Genomic DNA, 26636 nt, shown 5'->3' on the forward strand with positions numbered 1-26636 from the left:
GTGCTCACATGCACACACATGTGGACATGCAGGTCCAACCCCTTGCTCCAAACAGGACCATCCCCAACTATGTCATCCTTGTGAACGCATGCATGCACATACAGACATGCACACATGCACCTATACACATGCATACCCAGAGAGAGATTTGCCAAGAGCGGAGACAAGTGCTGGGAAAACAGAGGTAAAGAGATTCAAAGGGTGGAGCTACCTATTCTTTTCCAGTTGCTTCCACTTGCTCTTGGCAGAGCAGTCTCCGGTTGTGCTCTCTCTCAGACACTTTCCTGTTCTTTAGTGTGTATCCATCCGGCCTGATTGTGTCCCTTGTCCTGATCTCTTCCTCTTTCTTATGTCTTCTGCTTCCTCCAGCCACTGCCAAATTGGCCCCTCTTCTCATCACTTCCTGCTACAACGGGGCTGTCCCCGTGGATTGCTTCAGTAAGACCTCTCCTGCTGATGCCACAACCTCTTTCTTGCTTTCTCTTGCCCCGAGCAGCATAACCAGAGCTTCACCCAGCTTCCTGGATGGTAAGTGTTCTCGGACATAGAGAGCACTGAGTTGTGACTTCAGGCAGGGGAGGCTCAGGGGTTAACCCAGTTGAAGAGTGTGCATGATATTTGAGGGTAGCTGTGTAGCAAAGTGCTGGTCTCTGGATTTCCTCAGCATAGGTGTGTTTTGTCCAGGCTCACAGCGGGGGCATCTGCGGGTGGCAGTTCCAATAAAAGCAAATGACAACCTTTAAAGATGGGAATTTTTGGAGCTGCTGTTGAAAGGTTTTTCTCTACCAGGAGCTAAATTATAGGACTGGAAGGGATCTCCAGGGTCCCCCAGCCAAACCCCTGCACAAATGCAGGCTGTGCTATTTCTGAGCCATGCAAGACAAATGCCTGCCCAGCCTCTCCTTGAAAACACTCGGGGAAGGAAATTCCACGGCTTCCCTGGGCAGTTTGTTCCGTTGTCCTGCTGTCCTGACAGCCAACCAGAGCTGCTTCCAGGACTTGATCAAAATGTGCTTTGCTGCAGTTTAAACCCATTGCATAGAGCAGGGTAGTCAACCTGTGGCACAAGTGGCCTCTTGTGTGTGGCACATGGCAGATCAGGGAAGGGACAGGCTGCACAAGAACAGATAGATAGGGTAGGAAGCAGAAAGCAAAGCAGCAGATGGGGTAGGGAGCACAGAGATGAAGCATGAAGCAGGGTAGATTTGCTTCCTATAGACTAACAGAAATGTGTGTGTATGTGTGTTTTATTTAATTATATATTAAGCAGTTATATGCGTGTGTGTATATATATATGTATGTATGTATGTATATATGTATATATATACACACACGTATACATACATATATAAAAGCTTGTGCTATTATATATATTATAACCCCTGACCTTTGCCACCCAAAGTCCCTTCTGTTGCCCCCAGAAGTACTCCTTTTGGGAGGGAGGGTTGCCATCTTCAAACCAGGAAAAAAACCCAAACCACATACTTAAAGCCAAACACCTACTATAACATATTTTAATATATATTAGAATGGCTCAAGCTTTTCTATATATATATGTGTGTGTGGTGTATATATATATAGGTATGTGTATATAACAGGATATACACACACACACACATATAAATAAAATGTTGCACAAGTTTTTGTGAGCGTGGGTCAGGGAACAGAAAGCAGAGCATCAGAAGATCAGGCAGAGGAGGGGAATTCTGGCACTTGGGAAGGGTGCAGGGTTAATTTGTAGCATGCCTGCCAAAAAAGTTGGGCCCACTGGCCTAGAACATCCCTGCCACCTGATTTCTCATGCTAGACCAGGGGTGGGCAGTTATTTTGGTCAGAGGGCCGGCCGGTTACTGAATTTTGGCAAGCCATCGAGGGCCACATGACAGGTAGCCCAGGGCAGATAGATATTAATTTTCTAAATTTTTTAGGGGCCCCACGGGCTGGATAGAATGGCCTGACAGGCCGCATCCAGCCCCCAGGCCGCAGTTTGCCCATGTCTCTGCTAGAACTGTAACCCTCAATTGGTGCCTAAGCTGTTTCTTATATGATCAAGATGGATTTACTTACGATATGATTATAAAACAAAATTATATTTTATATTCTATACAAGTGTATTGCATCATGTCTGGGCTGGGGTTGGCTTGTGTGGCAAGAGTAGCTAAAAGCTGAGCCCCAGAAAGGGTTTTGAAGTGTGTATGCTGGTGCACAGAGTGAGGTGTCAGAGCTGGCCGTGGGCTTTGAACCTGGAATCATCATCTGCAGCTTGAGGTGAAGGACTGGACCTACATCCTCAGACATATGTAGGTGCCTAGCTCCAAGTCAATCAAGTCTGCGTGTGCTTTATCAGTAGGCTTGACAGGATTTGATTTTTTACCTATAAACATTGGTAAATGGCAATTTCACTTCAGACCAATGGGAAAATATTTCATAGAATCATAGAAAATTAAGGTTGGAAGGGACCTCAGGTTCTACTCTAACCCTCTGCTCAAAGCAGGACCATCCCCAACTATATCATCTCAGCCAAATTATTTCAATTATTATTTCTATTGGTAATAATCACAATTTGTAGAAAGGGGACTGTAACAGAGAACTCTTACCCTTGTTACTGGACAGTGGAGAAAGAAAGGAGGGACAGAGGGTGGTGGGGTTAAAGAGGGAAACAATGGGAGATCTAATGACTCATCAAGCAATTAGCTGCTCCTTCCAAGGGGTGGGGAAACTGGCTGGAAGGATAATAAACTACTTAAACAAACCGCCTACCCAAAGCAGGGCCATGGAGAGGGAGAGTATTGCAGGCTCCAGGCTGGGTGGCAGCAGGGACCTGCCCAGGCAGGCCAGCTAAGTGCAGTCTGGTGTTCCCAGAGCTCTGGGACTGTTGCTGCCTTCCTCTTCTGGTCCCTGCCCAGCTTTTTCCTGATGAATGAATACCTATTTAAAGCAGGTACGATTGATTGATTTAGGGATATTTACTTTTTATATTTTGACACATGTTTTTATAAAGCTTTTAACAGTACACTGTCATTACTAAATTGTTTGCCCCCCACACTCCTAATTTTGTGCGATCCTGAAAATAAATCAGTAAAAATAGAAATAAGTGCTTAAAAATAAGCATTGATTGTAGCTGCTGAAATGTATTAACACATAAACATTGAATTCTGCCAGGCCCATTCATCAGGGAAATATCTTTGAGTATCTGGCCTAAGTGCTTTTGGTGCTGATTGTAGAAGACTGTTAATGTAACTCCTAGAGGTGGCTGAAACTTTTCTTTTGGACGAATGTGCTTGTTGAGTTTGGTTTTGTTTTGCTATTTTGATTGGCTTGATTGTCTATTCCCTACTCCACCCCCACTTCATGATGACATTCACTGTCATTTCAGTGTTTTTCTGCTTGTTCAATTGCAAAACTTGAATCACAGTGAAAACAAATATGTTGACTTTGTGAAAAAGAAGTTGCTTTCTGATCAGCAGAACTGCCACTACGAAGTGACAGTAGGCTTTTCGTGTGCCAGCAAAGTTTATGTAAGCACAGTGGGAAAGATTTCTAGGACAAGAAGTGTGCATACCATCTGAGTATCTAGCTCTGAGACACTTTGCAGTCCACATCTACCCCTTTTTCTGTTTTTCCCTGCTATTGTTTATAACTGTCTCTCCTTCCTTCATATCTACTATCCTTCTTAGTTATTTGTTACAGCAGCAGCTTGGAACCAGCCAGGAATTTTGTCTAGGTAGATTGTAGCATCAGTTTGCAAATGCTTCAGGGCAGGTTTTGTGCAGGCACATAGTCCTCCCACATATTTGCCTTTGCCAACCATAGCTCTGGTTGCACTTTTTTTTTAGCAGTGTTGCTTGTACTAAGAAGTAGCTAAATGAAAATAGCACCTTCCTCAGCTGATGTTGCTTGTGTAATAATCTGTTTGAATTTAGAGATGATATAAGAAATGAACAGCTGAGAAGGGAGAGTTGGGCTCTATGCCTCCTTGTGCGTTATCAGCAGACTTGTTTAGCAGAGTCCAATCAGTTTTGCCCATGTGCAGAACACGGTGCACTGGTGTTGCGATGCCTGCAGAAGCTCTTCCTAGGAAAGGTTTCTGTCAATAAATAGAAACAAGGTGGTAGCCTTTTAAATAGTTTGCAAGTCCTCTAGGGCAGTGGTTCTCAACCTTTTTTGTGCTAGGAGCCATTTGTAAACATCAATGGCAAGTCCCTATCCAGTGCCCCTTGCTCCTGACCCCCTGCCCCTAGGCTGCAGCCCCCCAGTGTGTGGGGTGGGGGTCCCCAAGCAGTTCCTATCAGGCTAGGACTCTACCAGCCTGTAAGAGAAAAGCTACCATTTCCCATGTTTTTCTCTTTTATAGGAGAATCCATTTTTTAAATTTTGTTTTAAAGTTCATGACCCTTTCCTATATTCTTGTGACCCATTTTTGGGTCACGGCTGACGGGTTGAAAAATGGTGCTGGAGAGGCACTCGCTGTGTTCTAGATCACAGAAGCTGACAGAAACCCATCAGCGCAGCAGTGTACATCTGGCTGTGCCTGGCATGTTTATGTGTGTTTAGCAAGTATGAGGTTTTGAGACCACATTTATGTCTATGTTGTTTCCTTGTGCTATTTTGTGCTTATGCAAGAAAGATGACAGTGCAACCAGAAGAAAGCACCTGGTTTGATTCATGAGTTGCAGCCTGAATTTGAAGAGCAGGCAGTTTTATTTATTGATTTTTCTTAATAAGAGTGAGCACATTTGTTCTTCTATCATTGAAGCATATCAACTCAGGAGCCACACAGTGCCATTTTGGGAGGGCTTTTTAGCATACAAACATACTTCAATGCTATGGGGCCATGCTTGTACTGCAGCACTTCCCAAATTGTGGGCCCTGCCTCATGTAAGGAAGCATGAATGGTATCAAGGAGATGGGGGGGAGCATACATGCATCACAGCCTCACTACTTCAGCCACTCTCATATCCTGCCATCATGTCTTTTAAGCGGAAGCAGTGGCGAGGGAAGTGGCGGCAGCAGCACCTGCAGGACAAGAGTCTGTGTCTGACTGCTGTGGTAGGGCTTAAAGTCACCAGGCTTGGAGTGCTGTTGTATGTTGTAGCTAGCATATGCTCAAAAGGAACGGGGACCTGAATGAGCAGTTTGCACAGGGACCATCAGCCCAAGCATTGCTCTCTGATTTATCTAAGCAGCTGGTGTGAGATCCTGGGTTTTACTGGAACAGTTCAGTGCTCTTCTCTTGGACTGAGCTGATCTCTGGCAGGGAGCACACAACTCATCTGACTGTATCCCCTGCTCAAGTGAATTGACTGACTGAAATGAGCTCTTCATTTGTATGTATTAGGTGTTTCCCCAGACAGTTGCAGGGAAGTGTATGATTTATTTGCATAGCACTTGCCTTTCCCCATAAACCATGTTATTGTTGTCTGTTAGTCTATAAACCCCTGGGCAGGGTATAACTGGGCTAGGTGGCTGGGGTGGCTGTGACGCCCCCTGGTAATCACACAGCTCCTGTACTCGCCCTGACTCCCCATCCTTCCCTTTTGTCTGCATGCCTTGTACAGTGGAGTCGCATCTTATGCGGGGGTTAGTTTCTAAAGTCAGCGTGTAAAGCGAAAATCGCGTATAGTCAAAATGATGGCATGGATGCTAGATTCGTTGTGGCCATATGTACGTACTATTCAACACAGACAGTTTTTCCTCCAGTGTTGTAATAGATCGCCGTGTCTTTGGTTGAGCACCAGATGAAGTAGTTACCTTGCGTTTAGGGACCAGGTTGTACAAAAAATACGTATCTTTAAACTCTAGAATCACACTCAGCACGGCGAGATACTCACACTATGAGAGGCAAGCTGGAACTGAGACCGACAGAGGGAACAGCAGATTCACGTCTCCCATCTCATGCTCATTGAGTGGAATGGCGGGCAGAATCACCCACACTATTCAAATCGTTATTTTTCTCTCTTTTTTGCCGAGCACATATAGTTGAATTTGTGTAAGTTAAATGCGCGTATGATGCGACTCCACTGTAATTAATTAAACTGATGGAAAGGGAGGCTGTCCTAAAATCCTAGGGAGCTCTGGTCTGTGCTTGTAACTAGTGACTCCCTCCCAGACTCCACAGGTCTCAAACTCACCCTTCAGGCGTTAGGTCGGCCATCCTGGCCCATTGGTGCTTTAGTGCGACAATTGCCTTAAGCACTAATTCTGTGGCTTTCCACTTCGCCTATGCACATACCCCATAGGTGTTACCAAATCGCTCATCAGTGGGTACTCAGCCCAGTTTCCACTTGATCAGTCTGGGCGACCTGGCCTGTGTCAGTCTGCCTCTTCTGGGGGCTCAGGCCTCTCTGCCTTTCAGCTGTCTGCCCCTCCTGGGGCTCAGGTTCCTATGTTCCTAACTGGTCTCTGCCCCTTCTGGGCTATGGGCTTCCTGGCCCTGTTGATCCTTGCCACACTTGGAGCTATGTGTCTCACCCCTCCCAGGCTACGGTCCACTGGTTCTTGCCCTTCTCAGACTATATTCATTAGCCCTTTTAGGCTATGGGCCCTTAGCCTCCCCCCTCTCAAGCTAGGATCCCACCCATTGGGCTACGGGGTCCCTGGCCCCAATACCACCCTTCTTAGGCAGGATATTCAAGTCACCCTCCCTCATCTTCCTAGCAGCAGCCTGCTTTGTGTATCAAGGCCTGCCCCCCTGGTAGGTCTCCCCATAACTGCCATGTGCTTCCTTGGCACCCTTGGGATCCCCTGATCTCCCCTTCAGTCCCAGTCTCGAGCTGCCAGTAACAACTCCAACACAAACATAAGCACGCTGGTATTAATGCAAGTCCTGCTCCTCTTGACTGTAATCTAGGGGTGGGCAATTATTTTGGCTGGAGGGCTGCTTCCTGAGTTTTGGTGAGCTCCCAAGGACCATAAGGGTAGCCCTGCCCCTGGACAGGTGCCCCACCCGCAGGTCACCATTTTGGGAGCAGAAGTCCCTCCCTTTACCCACCAAAGTACTCCTTTTGGGAGGGAGGGTTGCTATCTTCAAATTGCGGGGTGGGGGAAACCAAATCATACACTAAACGTCTAACACCTACTATAACATTTTAATTTTATTACAAAAATTTGTCATGACTTGTGTAGTATATGTATCTGTAAGATGACTGCATAATAACTCAAAAATACTCTTACTCATATATTGTGTGGGGGGGTATAGGGTGTGGTTAGGGTGGCTGTATGTGTACAGTGGGTCATGGGGTGGTGTGTATGTGGGGTTTGTGAAGAGGTGTGGCTGCATGGGGGGGCATGGGGTATGTATGCACCTGTGGCAGGGTTGTGGGGGTAGGGTATGGGTGTGTGGGGACCCCTCCACACACTCCCTCCCCATGGCACACAGCCCCTGCCAGTGACGGCAGCGAGCAGGTGGCGCTTGGGGCGCATGTAGGTGCTGCTGCCCAGCGGCGCACGGCTCCAGCCAGTACTGCATGTGGTGGCAAGGAGTGCAGTGGGGCTGGCCCACCTCTACTGCACCAGGCTCCCCGGGGTGCATGTACAGCTCCCGGCATTTGCAAGCCACCGGAGGAAGCCCTGTGCGATGGAGCCTCCAGTTCCGACAGAGGGGCTTCCCCTAGTGGCACATGAGTGTTGGGAGTTGCACGTGTGCTGCGGGGAGCCCCATGAAGTTGAGGCAAGTCAGCCTGGCTGCACTCCTTGCCACCTCGTGCAGCACTGGCCAGAGCTGCATGCCCCCAGGTGATAATGCACGAGCAGGCTATGAGCACCCCGAGTGCCTTTTGCCTACTGCTGCTGCTGGTGGCAGGAGCTGTGCATCCTGGGCAGGCGGGGGGAAAAGAGTGTGGGAGGGAGAGGTCCCCATGGCTGCCACCGTCACTCCCACACCCTCTCCACCCCAGCTCCATACTCCTGCTAGTCCAGGGGTGGGCAGTTATTTTGAGTGGAGGGCCGCTTACCCTTGGCAGACTGTCGAGGGCCACATGGGTAGCCCTGCCACTTGACAGGTACCCCACCCCCTGGTCACCATCTTGGGACCATTGTCCCAGGGCTAGCACTGGTGGGGCCCAGAGCGGGGCACAGGCTGGCAGGGGTCTGTGGAGCTGGGCTGGGCTGCACCAGCAGGGAGGGGGGGAGCTGGCCTGGCTCCATAGAGCCCCTGCCGGCCAGGACCTGATGCTCCTGCCACCCTGCTCTGGGCCCTGCCAGCATTGGCCCTGGGACACCGGTGTGGGCCCTGTGGTCCCACTGACTTCCTGCCCGCTCACACCCAGTGCCCCCCAGCCCCGTGGTACAGGCGGGGTGCAGTGCACAGCCCCAACCCGTGCTTGCCAGCACAGAAGAAGCTGGTGGTGAGCACGGGGAAGTCACCCCTCACCTGCCACATGGCCAGCGCCCTGCGTTGCAGCCAGGAGAGTGCCTTAATGGGCAACTCTCTGCCCAAGTAATGGGGCTTCTCAGGTGCCTCTTCAGCTGCCTGGACTCTCTCTGCTGTGAGGTTTTTTCCCTTAAAAGTAACGGGAGCGTTAATTTCCCTGTTACACAGGAGTTGTCTTCAGAGCCAAGTCTTGCGCAAAGCCGTGTAAGTTCTGGTACAAAGGAAGCTTCCTACACTGCGAAGCTCCAGTTTGAATCCCTTTCAGCATGGGGATATTGAATTCTAGCTCCTGCTTGAATTTGCTGGTGCTTTGGAGAGTAGAGGCTCAGTTCCTGCGTGGAAGACTAGCTGCCATGTGGAAAAATGAATCCTAGCCTGAAATACCCAGACTCAGGCAGAGAGTGTGCAATGTGACTCTTGTGTTTGAGAATGGACGTGCCTGTAAGCCACTAATGATTTTGTAACAAACTCAAACATGAGACATCCAATGGCACATGACCTAGGAGCCTGCTGTTTCCTGCATTGCCTTTCTGCCTAAAAGAGGACCAGCCCACATGGCCTGTTATATACCCCATTCCCCCCTGCCTTGCTGAGCTAGTCTGAGTGGATCTCCCCACCCTCTTATTTTTCTGCAATGCTGGGTGTGAACTCCCCTTTCTGTTCCACTTTCCTGAGAGTCTTCCCTGTTCTGTGTCACCTGGAACTAATCTAAGCACAGGTGCCAGCATGAAGCTAACAAAGTCTGATGCCTCCAGGCATTTACAGAGCCCAGTTTCCTGTTCCCTCCAATTTGTCTGCCTGGGCTTGATCCAGCTCTACACTGTAGTTAGCTAGGATCTGCAGTTCAGTCCCCATGTGAACCTGAGGAAGAGGCTAAACACATCAGTAACACCCCAGAATGTTTTGAATGTCCCAAAAATATGCTGCCATCATTATGGTTAAGTCCCTCTTTCGGCATAAGCTGCTCTCACCCTCCCTCGTGCCCCAAAACAAACAGCCTGTCTCCACTGCACAGACTCTGCTGCTGTAGTTTTCAGCAGAGATCCCTAATGTAGACCGAATGTATCCTGACAGTTTTTTTCTGTCCCAGTAGCTACCCCATCTCCTCAACCAACATAAGCTAAGGACTTTGACCTATGACACGTTTACATGGGTACAAGAGGCATTTATACCAGCTTTAACTAGGAGCAAACAGTGTTCTGACTTGCACCAGGGTAATTTACATCAGAGCTGTGCAACTGACAGCCTGCAGCAGCATACATCCCCCGCAAAAGGGTTAACATACAGCTCCCAAGTTCCTGCCCAACTGCTGCCATTGCCCCCACCTTTCTGTGCTGGTGGCTGGTGACCAGGCTCCCTTTCCTCCTTTGGTTTCTGCTTTCTACCTCTGCTCTGAGGTGGGGCTGGGTGGCAGGAGGCTGTTTCACATGCAGCAGGGGGAAATCTGGGCTGCCCATGCTGCAAGTGGGGAACCATGCACATGTGAGTGAGTCTGCTGTTTGTGAACACAGTGAAAGAGCTGGGCTGCACACATGGGGAAGAGCTGGGCAAGGGAAACCCCGGGGGTCTGCAACCTGCGCACCATGCAATCCCACCACTATCCAGAAGTTGTACAGCTCTGACTTGCATGAATCCAGTGTAGAATTACCTTGAAAAAAAATCAAGGGTAGAACTGTGCTGCTGAAAGTTATGTCCTTGTGAGTATGCATCCAGAGGTGCCCCAGGATAGCCATTTTCTATAGGCAAACAGGCTACTATTTTCTCCCCCTCTATTGCCATATGGAGGCATTGTAATGATGCCTACACTGAGCACCTACTCAGGAATATAGCTGATGGGGCATCCCATCTAGATGCAGGTGTAATATACCCATGACATCCCATCCAGACGCAGGTGTTAATGTGTGTCTGTATTCAGGAGCAAAGCTGACAAGTTGTCAGAGTAGCTGTGTCCCTTGTCAGAGTAACTGCCTCCACCCCACGGTTGGAGCAAAGTAAGCCACCACTGTGATACTGCAGCCGGCAAAGCGAACAAAACTCTGGCTTGCATCCACCAATGCATCTCAAGCAAGACCCAGAATGTCCCTCCCACTGTACTCGGCCTTGGTGAGGCCGCAGCTGGAGTACTGCATCCAATTCTGGGCTCCACAATTCAGGAGGGACTTGAAGAAGCTTGAAAGAGTCCAGAGGAGAGCCACACACATGATGAGAGGACAAGAGAACAGGCCTTATGATGAGAGGCTGAGAGCCATGAGACTCTTCAGTCTGGAAAAGCGTAGGCTCGGGGGACCTGGTGGCTGCTTATAAGTACATCAGGATCTGGGGGAGTGCCTGCTCACCAGAGCGCCCCAGGGAATGACAAGGTCCAGCAGTCACAGACTCCTGCAAAACTGTTTTAGGCTGGACGTAAGGGAAAACTTCTTTACTATCCAAGCCCCCAAGGCCTGGAATAGACTCCCCCCAGAGGTGGTGCAAGCACTTACTCTGGACACTTTTAAGAAACACCTGGACGCTTACCTTGCTGGGATCTTTTGACCGTAGCTGGCTTCTTGCTCTTTGGGCAGGGGGCTGGACCTGATGATCTTGTGAGGTCCCTTCCAGCCCTAATGTCTATGACAAGTGAGGTGGTGCTCTCTCCTACCTTGGGAGTCTTCAAGAGGAGGCTGGACAGATATTTGGCTGGGCTGATATGACGGCAGCACCTGTTCCTGACCAGGGCAGAGGGTCAGATCTGATGATCTGTTTAGGTCCCTTCCAACCCTAAGAACTATGAAACTCTAAATTTACTTTCATAGACATAGACTATGTCAGGAAAAATGTCTTCATTGTTGGAACAACGAAGTCAGTGGAATAGACTGCCTAAGGAAGTTGCAAACTTTCCACTACTGGAGGTATTCAACAAGGTTGGACAGCCACTGGTCAGGGATGACGCAAGTGTAGCTATGCCTCAGTTCTGCTATGGGTATTTCCCATGCTTCTGGACTTTGCAGGTTGCCACATGGGGCTGGGAGGGAGTCCTGTGCCCCCCACCCCTCTGCCGTTCTGCTTTGTCAGGTTTTTTTTTTTGGTCTTTTAAACCTTCCTCAGAGGCATTAGGTGTTGGCTGCATCCAAGGCTGTGGATTTTGACTGGGGTGTTCTGATGTCCCTGCAGGGACCTTATGGAAGTTCCTGGCTAGGGGGTCTTGCCCTTGGCTCTGGGTCAGACCAATTGCTGTATTTGGGATCAGGAAGGAGTTTTACCTAGTGGTCAGGAAAGGTGGGAGCTTCTGCCCTCTGTAGCAGCCTTCTTCCTGGGATCTCTTGAGTTTATATTAACAGTCTTTCACATAAACAGGATGTTGACTGCTGTGGTCCCCCTTCTTTACCAAGTTAGAATGTTGTCTTGTGTTGTGTCATAGTTGGTGGTAGTTTTTACTAAGAGGTTAGATTATGAATTTGTTTAGGATGGCTTGGAATGGGATGATCCTGCCTCTGGCAGGGGAGTGAACTGACCTCCAGAGGTCCCTTCCAGCCCTACTTCTCTGATTTCTATGGTTTTGCTGACATCTGTGCAGGCAGAAGGGTGTGACCTCTCCATACACCCTAGCAGGTTTTGCCAGTTAAGCTGTCTATGAAAGAGTAGGCATATGCTATGGTGTATATACACAGCTATCATAGTGTATGCCTAGCCTTGGTATCAGAAACAATGTGCTCTGAATCTTTGTGGGAAGTTTTAGGGCAGTTTGCAGCCACTGAAACTAGTGTCCTAGGCACTGGCTAGCACTTAACATAATGCTTCCCAGCAGGGCTGCCTCTGCTGAAACAAATCCACTTGGGACAGGTGATCACTGATTGTTTTGGTTTCATATTTTGCTTTTTGGGCCCAACAGATTTTAATGCCCTGGTGATTGCTGAAGGACTCTTTGTATTACCATCTTGCATTCGAGCTGTATGTGAAAGTGAAATACCACTGGTCTCTTATGCAATTTTTATTTCTTCCTTGGACTTCAGATTTTTATATCACTCTGTCATAACTGGAAGAAAATAGTATGCAGTGGTATCAATGGAAAGATAGGTTGGGATATACTGTATTGTGTGACTGCATAAATCTGCCTGCTGCCTTAGCAATAACATTTGCACATTCCGTGAAACCAAAGCCAGCCAAATAATCCCTGTCGGACACAAGAACCTTCCACTTCCATTCTGTGAAAGGTGGAGATTCTGCAACTTGTTAGGAATTTGAAAGTGGTGACACTTCCCAGCTCCTTATAAAAGTATGACTCGAGAGAGGTGGTTGAGTGGGCTCCAGTTAAGATTTGTCAGAGGTAACTACTGATTTTTTGGGTGCCTCAATCCTTGGCTGTCCAATTCCTGTTCTGCTCAGGAAACCTGGTTTGTTTGTTTTTTATAACTCTTAAGTGCTTGTCCTACAGACATTGAGTACTGTTAAGCTGCTTCAGGTTGGTCTACCTGCATCCCAAATCACTCAAGAATCTTGGCCTTCAATTTTATTTTCTTTCACCCTGACATCTGTTAAGTCTTGGGGTGGTATCCTCAAAAGTGCTGGATGGGATGATTATCCTGTGCTACACTACATCCAGATTAAACAAAGGGACCTGTGTTACTCTTCCCACGCATGGAACATCTTGCTTGCTTGTCTATATTAATAGATTGTTACTTCCTACCTGCAGGAAGTTGGCCTGTTAACTCGAGGCTTATAGTTTTTCTGCTTCTGTCATTGTGGCAAGGAGGGGAAGCCAGTGACAACACATTTAAAATGCAAGCTCATGTTTTGGAGAAGCTGTTCCACAAACATGCACAGCTCCAAGTGTGACTGATCTTTGTACCAGGCCTCCAAAACCTTTCTTTTTTCCTTTTTGCCTCAGTGGTGCATGGTTCTGACTGGACAAGTGGGTAGGAGCAGCTTGAATGATACTAGAGACCTGGCTGGAAAAGGATTCCCTTGAAATGAAACAACTGCAAACCAGAAATCTGGCATGTTCCTGATCCTCCCATCTGTGCACTCAGCCTCAGCTTTAATCGGCTCTTCCTAAAAGATGTTTTTTTTATTTGCAAAAATATATATTCCTATGTATATGTATCGCAGTACTTCTACCAGAACTGTCCTGTGGCTTCTATAGCTTGCCTGACAATCCAAAACACATCATTGCCATTACATCATACACGTTCCCATCACAGTGTCCGCACGACACTCCTGCGTGTCCATGCACCTGCGTGACCATCACCATCATTTTGCCCGTGACAGACACCCTAAGCTTACCCTGCCCCCCCGCCCTTGTCTACTTCTTTCCCAGTTCTTTCAGTCATCTCTGTCATTGCTTCTCTCTCACTGTCACTGTTGTCATCGCCATCATCATCATTGTCACCTCTATCTTCAGGAATCCCACCCCTGAGCTGGTCTGTGCCAGTCCATCCCCTTCCAGATGATCTCGTTCATTTCCTCGCTGACATCTTTCACTGCTTCCTTGTAGTACCCTTGCATCTTGTTCAGTCCCATCTTGACACAGTCCTCTATTGAGGAGTCTGTGCACACTTATAGGAGCAGGCTCCTAGCCTTCCATAAGGCATTTCTAAAGGAGAGAATGAATTGGTCACGGTGGGCCATTGGGGTCCCCTTTTGCTTGCACAGGTGCCCAAACAGTGCCACTTTTCTGGTTAGGGTTTGTGATTCCTTGTCATCATCTTGAATATAAACATTTTCCTCCAAACCCCTTGGGAAAAGGACAGTACCACAGGAGGTGGTTGATTTGTCTCTGCTTTCTATGGGCAGGTTTCCCTAGGGCATTGTATTTGCTTTCACTGCCCCTGTATGTAATGCTACGCCTGCACCGGGAGTGCGTGGTAGGCTACTTGCCAGTTTGTCTGTGCTCTTTCTGCAGGTCCTTGTGGAAGATCCTCTTCCATGTGGCCTGGCAGCTGTCTTTGGGGAGAAAGTTTGTGGTTGACACCGCATCCTGTTTCCTCAGTACCACCTGCATTTTGCAGTGGTTCATTAGGGTCGTCGGGATTTCTTCCTGTAGTTTGTACTTGCTGCAGAACTGCTTCAGGGTTCTGTGAGCCACGGTGGTTCCCAGGTAGGTAAGTTCATGTGCAGCAGTACATATACCCCCCCAGTGTGCATGTGACTGGCAAAATACTCCATGAAGCAGGATGTTTTAGCCCCTGCTCCAGTTGCCAGTTTGCAGATTTAGCCCAGTGGAAAAGCAGAATATCTGGCATTCCTAGGCCCCTTGTACATTTCATCTAGTACAAGGTTTTCCTCTTCACTCTCTCTCCTATCTGGAGCCCCAAAAGAAGATGCATATGGCCCTCTGGATTTTGTGGACAATTTGCTCTGAGGGGAAGAAGACCAGTGGAGGTGTACAGAAGCACTGGTAGCAACACCTTTCTCACGAGTGCCACTTGTCCCATCCTCCATTGACAAATGACATGTGTGTGTATATGTGTTTTGAGTGATTCATATTGGCCCAGCATTTAAATGTTTGATTGTCTTATAAGTATACTAGACTCCTTCTGTTGTTCTTTTAGAAAGTATTCCTGGCATCGTTGTACGAGTCCAGGACAGGAATTCGTGTCCTGATGTGCTGTGATCTGAGGGCAACCTAAGATGGGTGCAGCTGACAAGAATGGTGGGATAGTGCCCTAGACAGCCTGGCTGTTGCACCATGAGTTATGATCAGTGTCTGAGGGTCTGTAACTCAATGGAGTCAGGGGAGAGGAACCTTGGCTTCATATTTCATCCCTGACTGTTGGCCTGTGCCCAGTGGATGGCTATAAGCTGTGGTGTGGAGTAGAACCAATGATTATCTATCTTGGAGTACATGCCTCCAGGAGACTAGAGTGACATGGGGAACTGTTCTGGATATACATGTGGGGAAACCACAGGTTGGCAAGGCCTGTTGGGAGCATAGCAGCTCCTAGAGCTTGTCATAGTCCCTGGCCCAGCCAGCAGCTGTCATAGGAGCTCGTCAATGCTATACCTGAATTCAAATTATTGTAAAGTGGTCTCAGGTGCTGTCCTCTCCATCCCCAGGGCTGAACCTGCTGTTCCTGCAGAGCCTACGAATGGATGACCAGACTTGAGTCTCTTAGCTCCAATTTTTATGCATGATCACTTTCTGTATCTCTTGCTAGTTGATCCGTGTCACCTTTAATCAGTGAATTATCACTTGCAAGGAACTGACAGTCTTGGCTCATGTCTGTGCTGTAGCCTGTGGTACTCAGTTGGGTACTCGCTATCTGTGACTTCACTCTGGATTCTAATCTAAGTGAGACCTTTGTGCTTTTCTCTTTTTAAACCCCAGTTTGTTCATCATTTATGACTGTCAGACTTTCATCCTGTGTTTGCTCATGGCCAGAGTTACTGAGCTGCTCCACTTTTCTCTCCCAGTTTGTTTTTTCTTCCTACTGTGATGTTATGAGGTCATTTTCTTTTTTTTTTTTGCTTTTTGTAGTCATTTTCACCCTCGGATTGTATATAGGCCGTGGTGTAAATTTGCAACCAGGATTGAATATACCTCGATATCATCACTGTAGAGTGACTCTGGAGAAGTTGTGCTGTGAGGAAGAAATCTCTTGAGCAGTCATCCCTTTAATAGCAGCAATAGGAACATGGTCAATAGGCCTCAAATTAGCTCAACAGATGCTCTTAGCTCTCTCCTCTAGGGTGGAATGGGAGAGGAAGGAGGGGGATTCTTGCCATCAAGTCTTGTTCTTGGGTCAAAAGGCCCAAGATATGGCTCCCTCAGAAAGAGACAGGAGTTTTGCATACTTCTGCGTGGGCAAGCTGTTGGATTGGCTTGCATCTGATCTCTGTCTATGCGCCTGGCTGTGCAGTTATTCTGCTACCCAACAGACAGCGCCAAACTCAACCTCAGAACAAAATGTTTGTGAGTTTTGAGGAAGACCATATCTCAGCTTTGCTGCTGGCCAGCCCTGAGTTCCAGATGTGAGGAAGCTTGTGCTCTGTGGAAATTCAAATCAATATCTTAACTTCATAGCTGGCTCTGTCCTCTCTAATTGCCTGAACCAGAACTGTAGACCCAGGCTTTGGAGCAGTTCAGGTAGGTGTTTTTTGTTGCCTTGTTATTTGAGCAAAAAAAGCAGAACTGCATCTGTGTAGTGGTTTCTTAATGAGGCCGTAAAGTGCATTTTCCGTGCCCCCGGTCTTTTTTTGGTAAGAAACCGCAGCTGTGAAAGCCTCCAGTCTTTTTTTTGTTTTGTTTTTTTTCCCCCAGGAGGGTTCATAATAAGACAGCTAAATTGCTGTGTTCTTTCTCATGCGCTGACGTGTTACAGAGCAGAAGGGGAAAGGGCCTGCAGAGTAAATGAAACTAAAGTCTGACAGGGAAGATTCCTTTCCCAAGTGGGATTATTTAATAAGAAATGGAAATGTGACCTGGCAGACTGAGGAGGACCCAGAGAACCCAGTACAGTGACTTACCTCATCTGGAATAAAATCCTTCCACAAGTGCAAAGGAGGTAAACGTGTGAAGGGAAAGAGAGGTCATTAAAACTGAACAGACTAAGCCCTTTCCTGAAGACCACAAAGTCACTAGGACCTCTGACAGACATTATGCTTAAGATGTGATGAACTAGTTAATTATGTCTTGAGTGGAGACCCAGCCACATGTTCATTTAGTTAACGGCATGGTAAAACCAGGAATAAGCCACAGTTATTACACAAAATGTGTAATAACTTTGTGGCTGGATTCTATCATACCTTTCATGGCACATGTGCCCAACGCTACCAGCCTCTGCAGCATGCAGGAGACTTTTAAGACTCCCATGTGCTCCAGAGGCCAGGAGGGGCTGACAGCTGATCAGAGCTTCCAGCTGGAGCACACCATGCACATGTGGCATGGCAAGAAGCACTGTTCCCACATCAGATTCCATCGCGCCTTTAACATCTGCTGGGGGCCTAAAAAAGTAGCTTTCTTAAAAACCGCCACCAAATATGCCTAGGTGGTAATGCTCACATCACAGCGCATACAGAACTCATAATTTGGGCTCATTTTTGTACCCCAGGGAGGCAGAGAAGTCAAGGCTGGAATACTCCAGCCCTGGGGTAGGTGACAGGGTTGGATCAGAGAGCCAAGTGAGTTTGAGGGGCACATGCCTGTGAGCTCCCCATGTTGGGAGGAAGTTGGGTATAGGAAACGCTGTGCATGCAGTGAAACTGCTACCAGGAAAGAGGAAGTGATTGCATTTGTTTCTATTCGTGCTGGTGAGCTGCTGCTGATCCTTGATTAAAGAGGTTTGAAACGGCGGTGTTTCTAGTGGACGTGTTTGCATATCTTGCTGGAGGAAGTGGTCTAAAGTGAGATAGCCAAAGACGTCAGGACCTCTCCTTGAATGAGCCTGAGTCCAAGCATCACAAGGCTCCTGTGCCTCTGTTAGGTGGCATTGAAGGTGCTCATGAAGATGCAGCCTTGTGTGTGTGGGAGGTGTCAGGAGCACAGTCCTGTGGTTAGGACTATCAGCTCTGTGGTGCTGTTATACTCTTTGAGTGCCAGGAGATGCTACTTTGTCAGTGAGGATGGATGCCATCTACTTGCATCTCTTCTCTCTCTGGTGACTTACTGCTTTCTGTATATACACTCCTGAGAAGTGCTTTCTGGAAAGCAGTCCAGTCCAGCGACTAGGGCTCAGGAGATGCAGATTTTACTCCCGATTCTGCCACTTGTCTCGTAAGGGACCTTGGGTGAATCACTTTCCTTTGCTGTGACCCAGCGTCGCCATCAGTGGAGCGGGGATGATGCTTCCTTTACTGCATGAAGAGCTTGGAGAAGTGCTAGGTGAGAGCTGAGTGGAAGTCCCCAGCAGTGCTTATGACTTCTCCCTTGTGAGGGAAGAAACTTTTGCTGCGTCTGTTATCCTTCAGTTGCAAACAGGGTGATGTACATCTTGTGTATTTCCCCTTGCAGATGACTGATCTGCAGTTTCAGTTTTCAGCTTTAAAAACCTCTTTCGCACATGAAGTGAATGTGGCAGGAGGAAGATAAGCATCCTGACAGAGGGAACAAAAAGCAGGCAGCACCCTTAACTGATACTGCTCTCCTTTATGGGAAGTTGCTCCTGTCTAGATTATATTTTTGAGAACTGAGACCCATCTGTGAAGCAAATGGCCCTGTGAGTGTCTAATGCTGGAGAGGATGAGTATTCCCAATGATGACTGAGGCTAAAACAATGGCTCTTCAGAGAGCTGCCAGCCCCTTGGGGCACCCAGTGGGAGGGCCTGCTGGTCTTTGCTCTCTGCACAGCGATGACACCTCTTCCTTTGAAGAAGTTGTGGCAGTGGTGGTGGAGTGACTTTCCGTCACCCTAGCCCCAGTGAGTGGCATGTGTGGTTCCTCCTCCAGCATTATACAGCAGTCCTGTTTGTTCAACCCTTGGTCTGTGGGGCAATGCACAGCCATGAGTCAGACTCAAATGCCTGTGCAGCTGCAGCCAGGGCCGGGGCCAGGAGAGGAGGGTTAGAGCTTGAGGAAGCAGAGCAGAGATTGGCCATTGCCTGCGTTTGGGAGGGAAGCAGTTATAATTAGCCGGAGGAAGCAGTAATGGGTCATAGAGTTGAAAGGGGTGTCTCCACTTGCTGAGAGCAAGTGCTCCGTGGGTGCGTGCACATGCACACGCGTGGAGAGATTTATGGGAGCCAACTAAAACGAGGTCTGACTGCAAGCCGCCCATTGCTTCTTGCTGAGGAAGTTTTTGCATACTCGTGCTGAGAGGAGGTAAGTGTTTGCTGCTGTGCGTTTGCAGAATTTGTATTACCCTTCCGTGAGGGTCTCCAGGATCTTACAAGTGCTGACTGCCAGTGCTTCTGATGGTGACACAGGCTTTATAGCCTTGCGTCTATATCTAGTGCCTTGTAGAGCAGCATGTCCAGCTTTGGCAGGGCAAGAAAGAGGTCTTGTGGTGTTTTGTGTTTGATCTCATTCTTACTCAGAGATTTCCGTTGACTTAATGGTAGAGGGCAGAAGCTGCACATACAGAGATGCATAAGGCTGCCTTGTAGGTGCAGTCTGAAACTCCGGACTGATTTAAGCCGGGGTGGATTTGATTTAAATCAACCTGATTTAGATCATGATTTAAATGACTGGTCAGGAAGCCTGGATTTAAGCATTGGTGGGGGGGGTTTCTACAAAAAGTGCGTTCTTGTTGTTTGATATCCTTGATTCATTTAATTTCTTGAAACTTTGAACTTTTAGAGAAAAGTAAGGGCTTGACTGTGTGTACACAAACTTGCAGACGAGAGGGCTGATTGATGGGTAGGTAATCAGGTCTTTATCTCTCGTCTTCATATACCACTGTTAACAAGGATGTTATCTCTGGAGACCACAAACTCTCGCTACAGTTGAAGGAAGGGCATTTGTCCCCAAAAGCTCGCAAAGAAGAATTTTTCCAAATATTTAATTGGTCTAATAAAATATATCCCATCTACCCAAAGATCCTTGTCTGCCTGTGATCTCTGGAGACACAAATCCATGGTTTGAGAACTGAGACTAAGCATCTCTGTGATGCTTAATGGGATTTTCTAGACTGAGCACTGAGTCCCATTGGGTTGAATGGTTTTCTTTAATCTTTACTAATCTATAGAGGAGCCTCTGGGACCCCCATAAGATTGGGGCCCTAATATAGTCTATGGCCTGCTGTGACTTATTTATAAAACTTCTAGAAGGGTTACATGAATATAGTCTCAAATAGTATATAATTAGAAGTTATAATCCTTATTCCATGATATCTTTGAGTCTTAACATATCTTAAATTAAAGCTCTTTTATATGTGCTTTTTAAAAAGCAACTTAAAAAATAAAAATATAATTAAATAATCTGATTGAAATTAAAAATCCAGTGTTTAATAAATATATATTTAAATCCATCCTGGTTTAAGCTCATTTCTTCAAAAGAATTGAGGGTGCTTCCAGTGGAGAACAGACATCTTTTTCTCTTCTGTGTCTTTTAAGTACATGCATGTAAACTCTAACTAACCTGGTGACCTGCAATTTGCTTCTGTTCCTCTGCATGCAATCTGTAGAGAGGCTGAATGTTGTTTATACAAAATTCTGATTATATAAGGGTTTTGTAAGAGTTCCCTGGGGCTTTTCTATAGTGTGTGCCTTTTATGGAGAGGGAAACATGACGTTAGCATTAGATGAACCAAAAACATATAAAGAGCATGGATTGTACCAGTGTGACTGCTTCCATTGCAGTTGTAATCCAGTTTCACAATATTTGACATAAAAGAGCTGTGGAGGTCTTTCCTAGCTACTGCAACACAAGAATGCACAAAGAAACTCTATGGGGTGACAGGGTCACAGCAGAGGAGACAGAGTTGTGATAATTTCAGCAAAATTTAGTTTTAATATATTAAAATACAGATCAAATTGGAAAATGTGACAACCATTCTTTACAACTGGATTAATTTGAACTTTTGCTTTCCTTTTAGCCCTGCCCCCAGTTCACTTCTACTGGCTTGTCTCCATTTCCTTGTCATAGAACATCAGGCTGGAAATTATTCAATGCAGAAGATGTAGATTAATCTTAAAGTCTCCAAATTCATGATCTCCAAGACTGCAAAATGAATGATCTCCCAGTGGGCATTTTGAGGATCCTAGTTTTCCAGCAGCTTCCAGCTCTGGCCATCAATGTGGTGCTCTGAGCATTCGGGAATGAAAGGGGATACAGCATTGCCTTTAATTTTTTTTGTGGGCCCAGTGGAAGAGGCGCTTTATAAGAGGGCAAGTTTTCTGAACATGCCGCCTGCCCCAGCCCTGGTATCTCAAGCTGGTTGCCCTAAGCCAGGGTTGTCAAACTCATCTGACCCCAAGGTTCATCAACACTGCTGGGAACACCACGCCTCCCACCTAGCATTTCTCAGAGTTCTTTACAAAGTACAGGAGGTATCGTTACCCCCCACTCCACTGAGGCTGGTCTGCAGGCTGGACCCAGACTTATCCCCTGCGCAGCATCTGTGGCACCAGGTCTAGCCTGTGTGCCACATGCAGCATGCGCCAGCCTCAGCCTTGCTGTGCACAAAGCAGGTGGGGCACATGCTGCTCGTGGCATGCCAGTTGAACCCAATGTTACATGCAACACATGGAGTATGGGGCATGGGCTGGACATGACACTGCCAGCAGCTCATGTTGGACTGGCCCTATGTGCTGACTTCAGCATGGCCTGATCCAAAGCCAGTGCCCAGTGCTGCAGGCAAGGTGTGTGGCACCAGGTCTGGGGCTGGGCATGGCACTTGAGGTCAGTCCAAAGACCCACGGGCCAGAACATGTGGCTCCACAAGCTGCATCCAGCCTGCAGGCCACATGTTTGACAACCCTGCCCTAAACTGTTACTTACTCTTGGTTGTTTAAGCAGAGACCTCTAAAATTTATCATTGGCACTCAGCTCTACCAGGGCTTTCCAGTGTAAGCCTCTGGCTAATAGGGCTTCTAATTCTTATGTCACCTGCCAGTTTGTGCACTGTTCATAGCCTTTGACAGAGTAAGCTGTCATCTACAAAAGCGTAGGCCTCTCTGAACCGGTCTTGGGTGCGGTGCCTTCTGCCTGACTTCGACTAGCATGGTTAATGGTTTGGGCTGCAGAGTGGAGTGAGCTGTCTCCCCAGACCCGGCTCCTGTGACTCACTTGTGTGCCGGGAAGTGGGGGTAGGGAGTATCCTCACTTGTTTAGTCACGCCTGCCCTCTCCACTGCTGCTCAGACTCATGTTTTGAGCTCTCTAGGGTGGAGTGGAGGGCAGGCTGGGGGCAGGGTGGAAGGAGAAGGACTCCTGCACTTGAGTCAGAAGGCTTTCCCCGAATTTCAAGCGGGACTGGTGAAATCGAGCCTCGGGCTTTCCTAGGAAGTACAGGATACGTGGCAGCCTCTGGGGAGAGGCGCTGCATTGTTCCGTCCTTCACTGCGTGGAAGGTCAGGCCAGTTGCTCCAAGCAAACTGGGGTTCGTCCTCACCTGGCTGCACTCACACTGACGTGCGGGATTTCCCTCCTCTCCTCGTGGGCAGCCTGGCTGGGGAGGCACATGCGGATCTGAGTACCCAGGTGGGCCTTGCTTGCGCGCAAGCAACCGTGCTGTGTAGCCATGCACCGGTGCACCGGTGCTGCACTTGCTGTCAGTGCCCCCAGGTCTCCTGAGGGAACGCTGCACAAGTCTTGCTGCCGCAGTTCAGTCAGCTGCTCTGATCTTTTTGTTGTGCATTGTGGGATGTCTGCCCTCCTGGGCATGTGGGGTAGGAGGGGCTGAAGGGTGGCAGTGGCCCAGGGATTTGGCCCAGGTTCACGCTGCAGACGGGAAGAGTTACCAGCCTGAATGGAGGCAGCACGCGGGCTGGCTGTTGCCCAGCATGGGCCAGGCAGCCTGGGTGGAAAACACCAGTCTTGTGGCAAAAGTTTTATATATGTGCATAGGAAGTGGTGAGGGACCGCACTGCACTGAGAGCCCGAGGTCACGGTGCGGTGGACATGGGTGCCAAGATAAGTGGGATGTTAGAAAGCTGCCTTTGCACAGCACCCTTCCTTCCCCGTGCCCTCAGCTGATACAACACAAACCTTGTGGGAGTCCAGGAAGGGATAGCAAACATTGCAGAAGAGGTACTGCTACGGGGATACTAATCACTTCCTTTTATTCTGGTGCTCTTGATGCTTGTGGGGTTGTGAGAAGGGCCATTTCCAATGGGAAGTATGTGCCAGCCACAGCTTTGTACTGATGACCAGAGAGAGCCAGGTTCCTACCTTAAGTGATGTAACTTGAAGATCTGGTGAAGATGAAGCAGCAGTCTGTAGATTTGATAGGAGCTAGCATAGCAAGTTAAGTTAGTCTTGGGGTTTAACTGGACCTCACGGGTGGAAACAGCTTCCCAAAGACACTGCCTCAAGTAAGCTAGCACTTTTTGGCTTTTTGGTAGTGGTGATCTAGCGTGGGGGGGGTCAAACATACGGCCCGCAGGCTGGATCTGGCCCTTGGAACTATTCCATGTGGCCTGCAAGTCGGCTCGTGGGAGCCAGAAGGTGGAGGGGCCCCTGCTGCAGTGTTCAGGTGCAGGGTCCCTGAACCCTGATAGACAGACATGGCCATTTCAAATGGCTCCTGCTGCTGCCTGATTGCAGGCCCATGCATGTCTCTGGACACCTGCTCCATGCTGCCCAGCCAGAGCCCTGTGCCATCGCATGCCCCTGGCTCTACACTGTCATCTGGCCAGAGAGCCACGCTGCCACCCAGCCTTGGGCCCGTGCTGCTGCTTGAACACAGCCCCCTACAGTTGCTTCTGGCCCCTTGGATCTGGCCTGGGAGGTGCCTTTGTGGTCTGGGGGAGGCTTTGATATACGCCTGGTTTAACTTAACAGTGCAAGACAGCTGTGATTTTGAGTATTTCTGTGAAAGTGTTTGTGTGCACACTTGGGGATCCCCCACCACTTTTTAGCCTCTGTGTGTGTGGTTCATCTTTAAAGGTTCATTCTAACTTCAATTGAAGGGACTCTTGTTGTGGTCTTTCTTTTGATTTTGATACTAACTGGTTTCTACTTTCATTTCCTTTTCCTCACATAATCACTACAACGCTGAGCTTTGGTCACCACTTTGCCAGCTCTGATGGGACAGCATGTAGGCGAGGGATTGTTGTAGTAAAGCAGACTCCAGACTCAGCCTCTCATCACTGTTTGGTGTCCTCCTTCCACCCCCTTCCCATTCCAGGATAATGTGCGTCTCCGTCCCAGGCAGCACCTTCAACAAAACGGGCAGGGAGCCAATCGTGTTAAAGACTTAATTCCCTTCTCAGCTGACAGTGGGGTCCAGCCAGGTTGCATCAGATGTGCACTGTCTGTACTGGGAAGTCAGCATACGCCAATGCTACCTCTGCAGCATCTGCTCTTTGGGCAAAAGACTTCAGTCTCCAGGGTGCTCTCAGTTGTGGCACCATTTATCCATGTTAACCTACGTTAAAATCCCCTTTTGCTCCAGCAGGGGAAGCTGTAGGTGTGTGGGAGACTGCCTTTCTCCATGTGTTTGGATACTAGGTGGTGGGTTGGTTTTCCCCTAGCAGATTCTCTGTGGCTCCTCTGTGCTATGAAGCATCGGTTTAAGTGTTCTTGGAGGCCCTCGGCAGGGCACAAATAACTTGGCTCTCAACCAGGCCAGGAACTTCTCTGTTGGGTTATTTTCTGTTTGCCTGTGTTTTTGTGTGCGTGCGTGTGTGCGGTGTGCCAGTGTGTTGAGAGCTTCAGGCACAAGATTGGTCAGTGGATTTATTTTAAAATGCATCAGGTGAAACAGGTGTTGCAGAACTAATGGCAACTGCTCTTCTTAGTGCTAGGCTGCCAAAATTATCCTTGTGATGGGCTGCACAACATGGAGAAGCCAAGAGGCAAGGCTTGCTCTTAAATAGCTAAGGAGAACAGACCTCTGGCCTTGCTGTCGTCACAGCCATTATCCGTTAGCCCTCAGGCTCCTTTTGCTCCCATGCACATCCATGTGACAGGAAGGCCAGAGCCCCTGGCTCAAGGAGGATAGAGGTGCTATATCCTCACAGCTCTCCCCTCTGTACCCCTGAGCAGGAGCCTCTGTGCTGGACCAGCCTGGTGTTCACAGCCTTACCAATGACTGTCAGACTGTAATGGGGAAGCCTGCCTGAACATCCCAGGAAGACTCAAAGTGGGGCCAGGTTGCCAGCCCAATGGGGCTATCTGAGCTGAGGGGCTTGCAGACACATTGGCATTCTCTTTTTTTCTCTTGTAGGAAGAGAGCTTGTGGGCAGAAAGCAACGGGTGACACAGCCACCCCATCCCAGCAGCCCTCATGGACCAGGTCAGTTCCATACAGGCTGTGCCTCTCTCAGTGCTACACAGCCAACTTCTCAACACCGCTAGTCACCTCTGAGGAGCCCTCAGCTTTGGGGTCCCATCTGAGGCCATTTAAAGGGCCTTCATTTTAGAAAGTGCTGACTGATCCCTACTTTCTGGATAATTCAGTTTTTGCATTCAGCATCACTAGTCATTATAAGGCAGAAAGTGCATTTAGCCTTTAAACATTAGGAGGGGAGCCATGTCTGTGCCCTTGTTTCATAGCTCCTGGTTGTAGCTGAGCTTTTCAAGCACTACATTTCCATGCCCTCCTGTGGCCATATGTGCAGGCAGAGTGCTCCCTGCCCTGTGAAAAGGACAGGCCTACATGTGTGAGGTCATATTCAAAGTGCTCTGCCTGACACTGTCCCAGCTAGCGGCCACAGTCATTACTGACTTGGCTGGGCCCCTTCACATGGTGGCATGAACAGGGAGGCTTGTAACTTCAGAGTCTGTTCTTCAGAAACGCGAATCCTCCCTTAACATTGCTTGTACTGAACGGGTGTCTGTTTATATCAAGAAACTGCATAATTGATACGCACACTAAGAGGCTGCTAACCTTGGATTTGGGAATGTGGGCGTGCACATGTGGTTCATCTTTAATGGTTCACTCTAACCAGGCACGTCATCTTTGCAGCCCAGAACGCACAGGACTGTGATCCTCCACCACCAGTACGTGAAGCCAGGGCAGTCGGACTGCTGCCACGTGACTGCGGTCTCACTGGGTAACATGAGTCAGGGTTTCTGAAGGAGGTCACAAGGCAGCCGTGTTCATGTCAAGCCAGATTGCCTCCTTGCCCATTGGTTTAACGCTGACTGGTTATTTCTAGCGCACATGCAGCGATGGATTTGGCCAGCTGGAGAGCCTCCTCCTGTACTTCTTCCTGGACAACTCCCAAGACTGCGCCTTCAAGGAGAAGCTGCAGACTCTGAGCTGCAGACATGCAGTCGAGTGTGCGTCCCATATAAGACCCTATTCTTCTTCCGATGATGGAGAGCTTCAAACAGATGGGAACCGTAGCGGCCATTTCCAAAATGGCGAGCCAGGTCAGTGCCTTTGCCCTCATATGCACAGCTTGTCTCTTCTGTAGCAGACTGACCCAGAGAGTGTTTTCTCCACTGGCAATTGTTTTGTTCTTGATGAGGTCAAATGGGGTTTGTTCAGCTGGTGTTTGGCACCTGTGCCTTTTATTTCTAGACCACTAATCACAGGCCTTGGGTGGTTTTTTTTGTTCCACATCTTTCTGGTATGTTAAAATGGAGCCTGAGGCTAAGCCAGTGGTCTTGCTTCAAGCAAGGGGTGTGCTCCCTGAAGCCTTGCTTTGTGCCTCGGGAAGTGACTGGATCAGCAGTGTGAGGATGCAGGCAAGCACCTGGGACACCGGGGGCAGGGGAGTGGCAATGGCTGGCTGCCACTGCT

At 48.4% G+C, this 26636-nt stretch overlaps 1 protein-coding gene across 4 annotated transcripts in view; it reads left to right on the forward strand.

Moving 5' to 3' along the window:
• The first annotated feature begins 350 nt into the window (after nt 1-350).
• The window catches only part of BID (BH3 interacting domain death agonist), a 32307-nt gene continuing 6021 nt past the window's right edge, over nt 351-26636 (forward strand). The window contains exons 1-3 of one of the 4 annotated variants that reach the window (XM_019544537.1): nt 351-528; nt 25113-25181; nt 26047-26263. In XM_019544537.1, the coding sequence (XP_019400082.1) occupies nt 25173-25181; nt 26047-26263 (226 nt within the window). In that variant the 5' untranslated portion in view covers nt 351-528; nt 25113-25172. Of the gene's footprint in view, nt 529-2920; nt 2942-18964; nt 19104-25111; nt 25182-26046; nt 26264-26636 lie in introns of those variants that run through there. The other 3 variants (XM_019544538.1, XM_019544540.1, XM_019544541.1) reach the window with 3 other exon arrangements.

This window comes from Crocodylus porosus, unplaced genomic scaffold (genome assembly GCF_001723895.1).
Source record: "Crocodylus porosus isolate Cpor-Errol unplaced genomic scaffold, CroPor_comp1, whole genome shotgun sequence".
Classification (NCBI taxonomy): Eukaryota; Metazoa; Chordata; order Crocodylia; family Crocodylidae; genus Crocodylus; species Crocodylus porosus.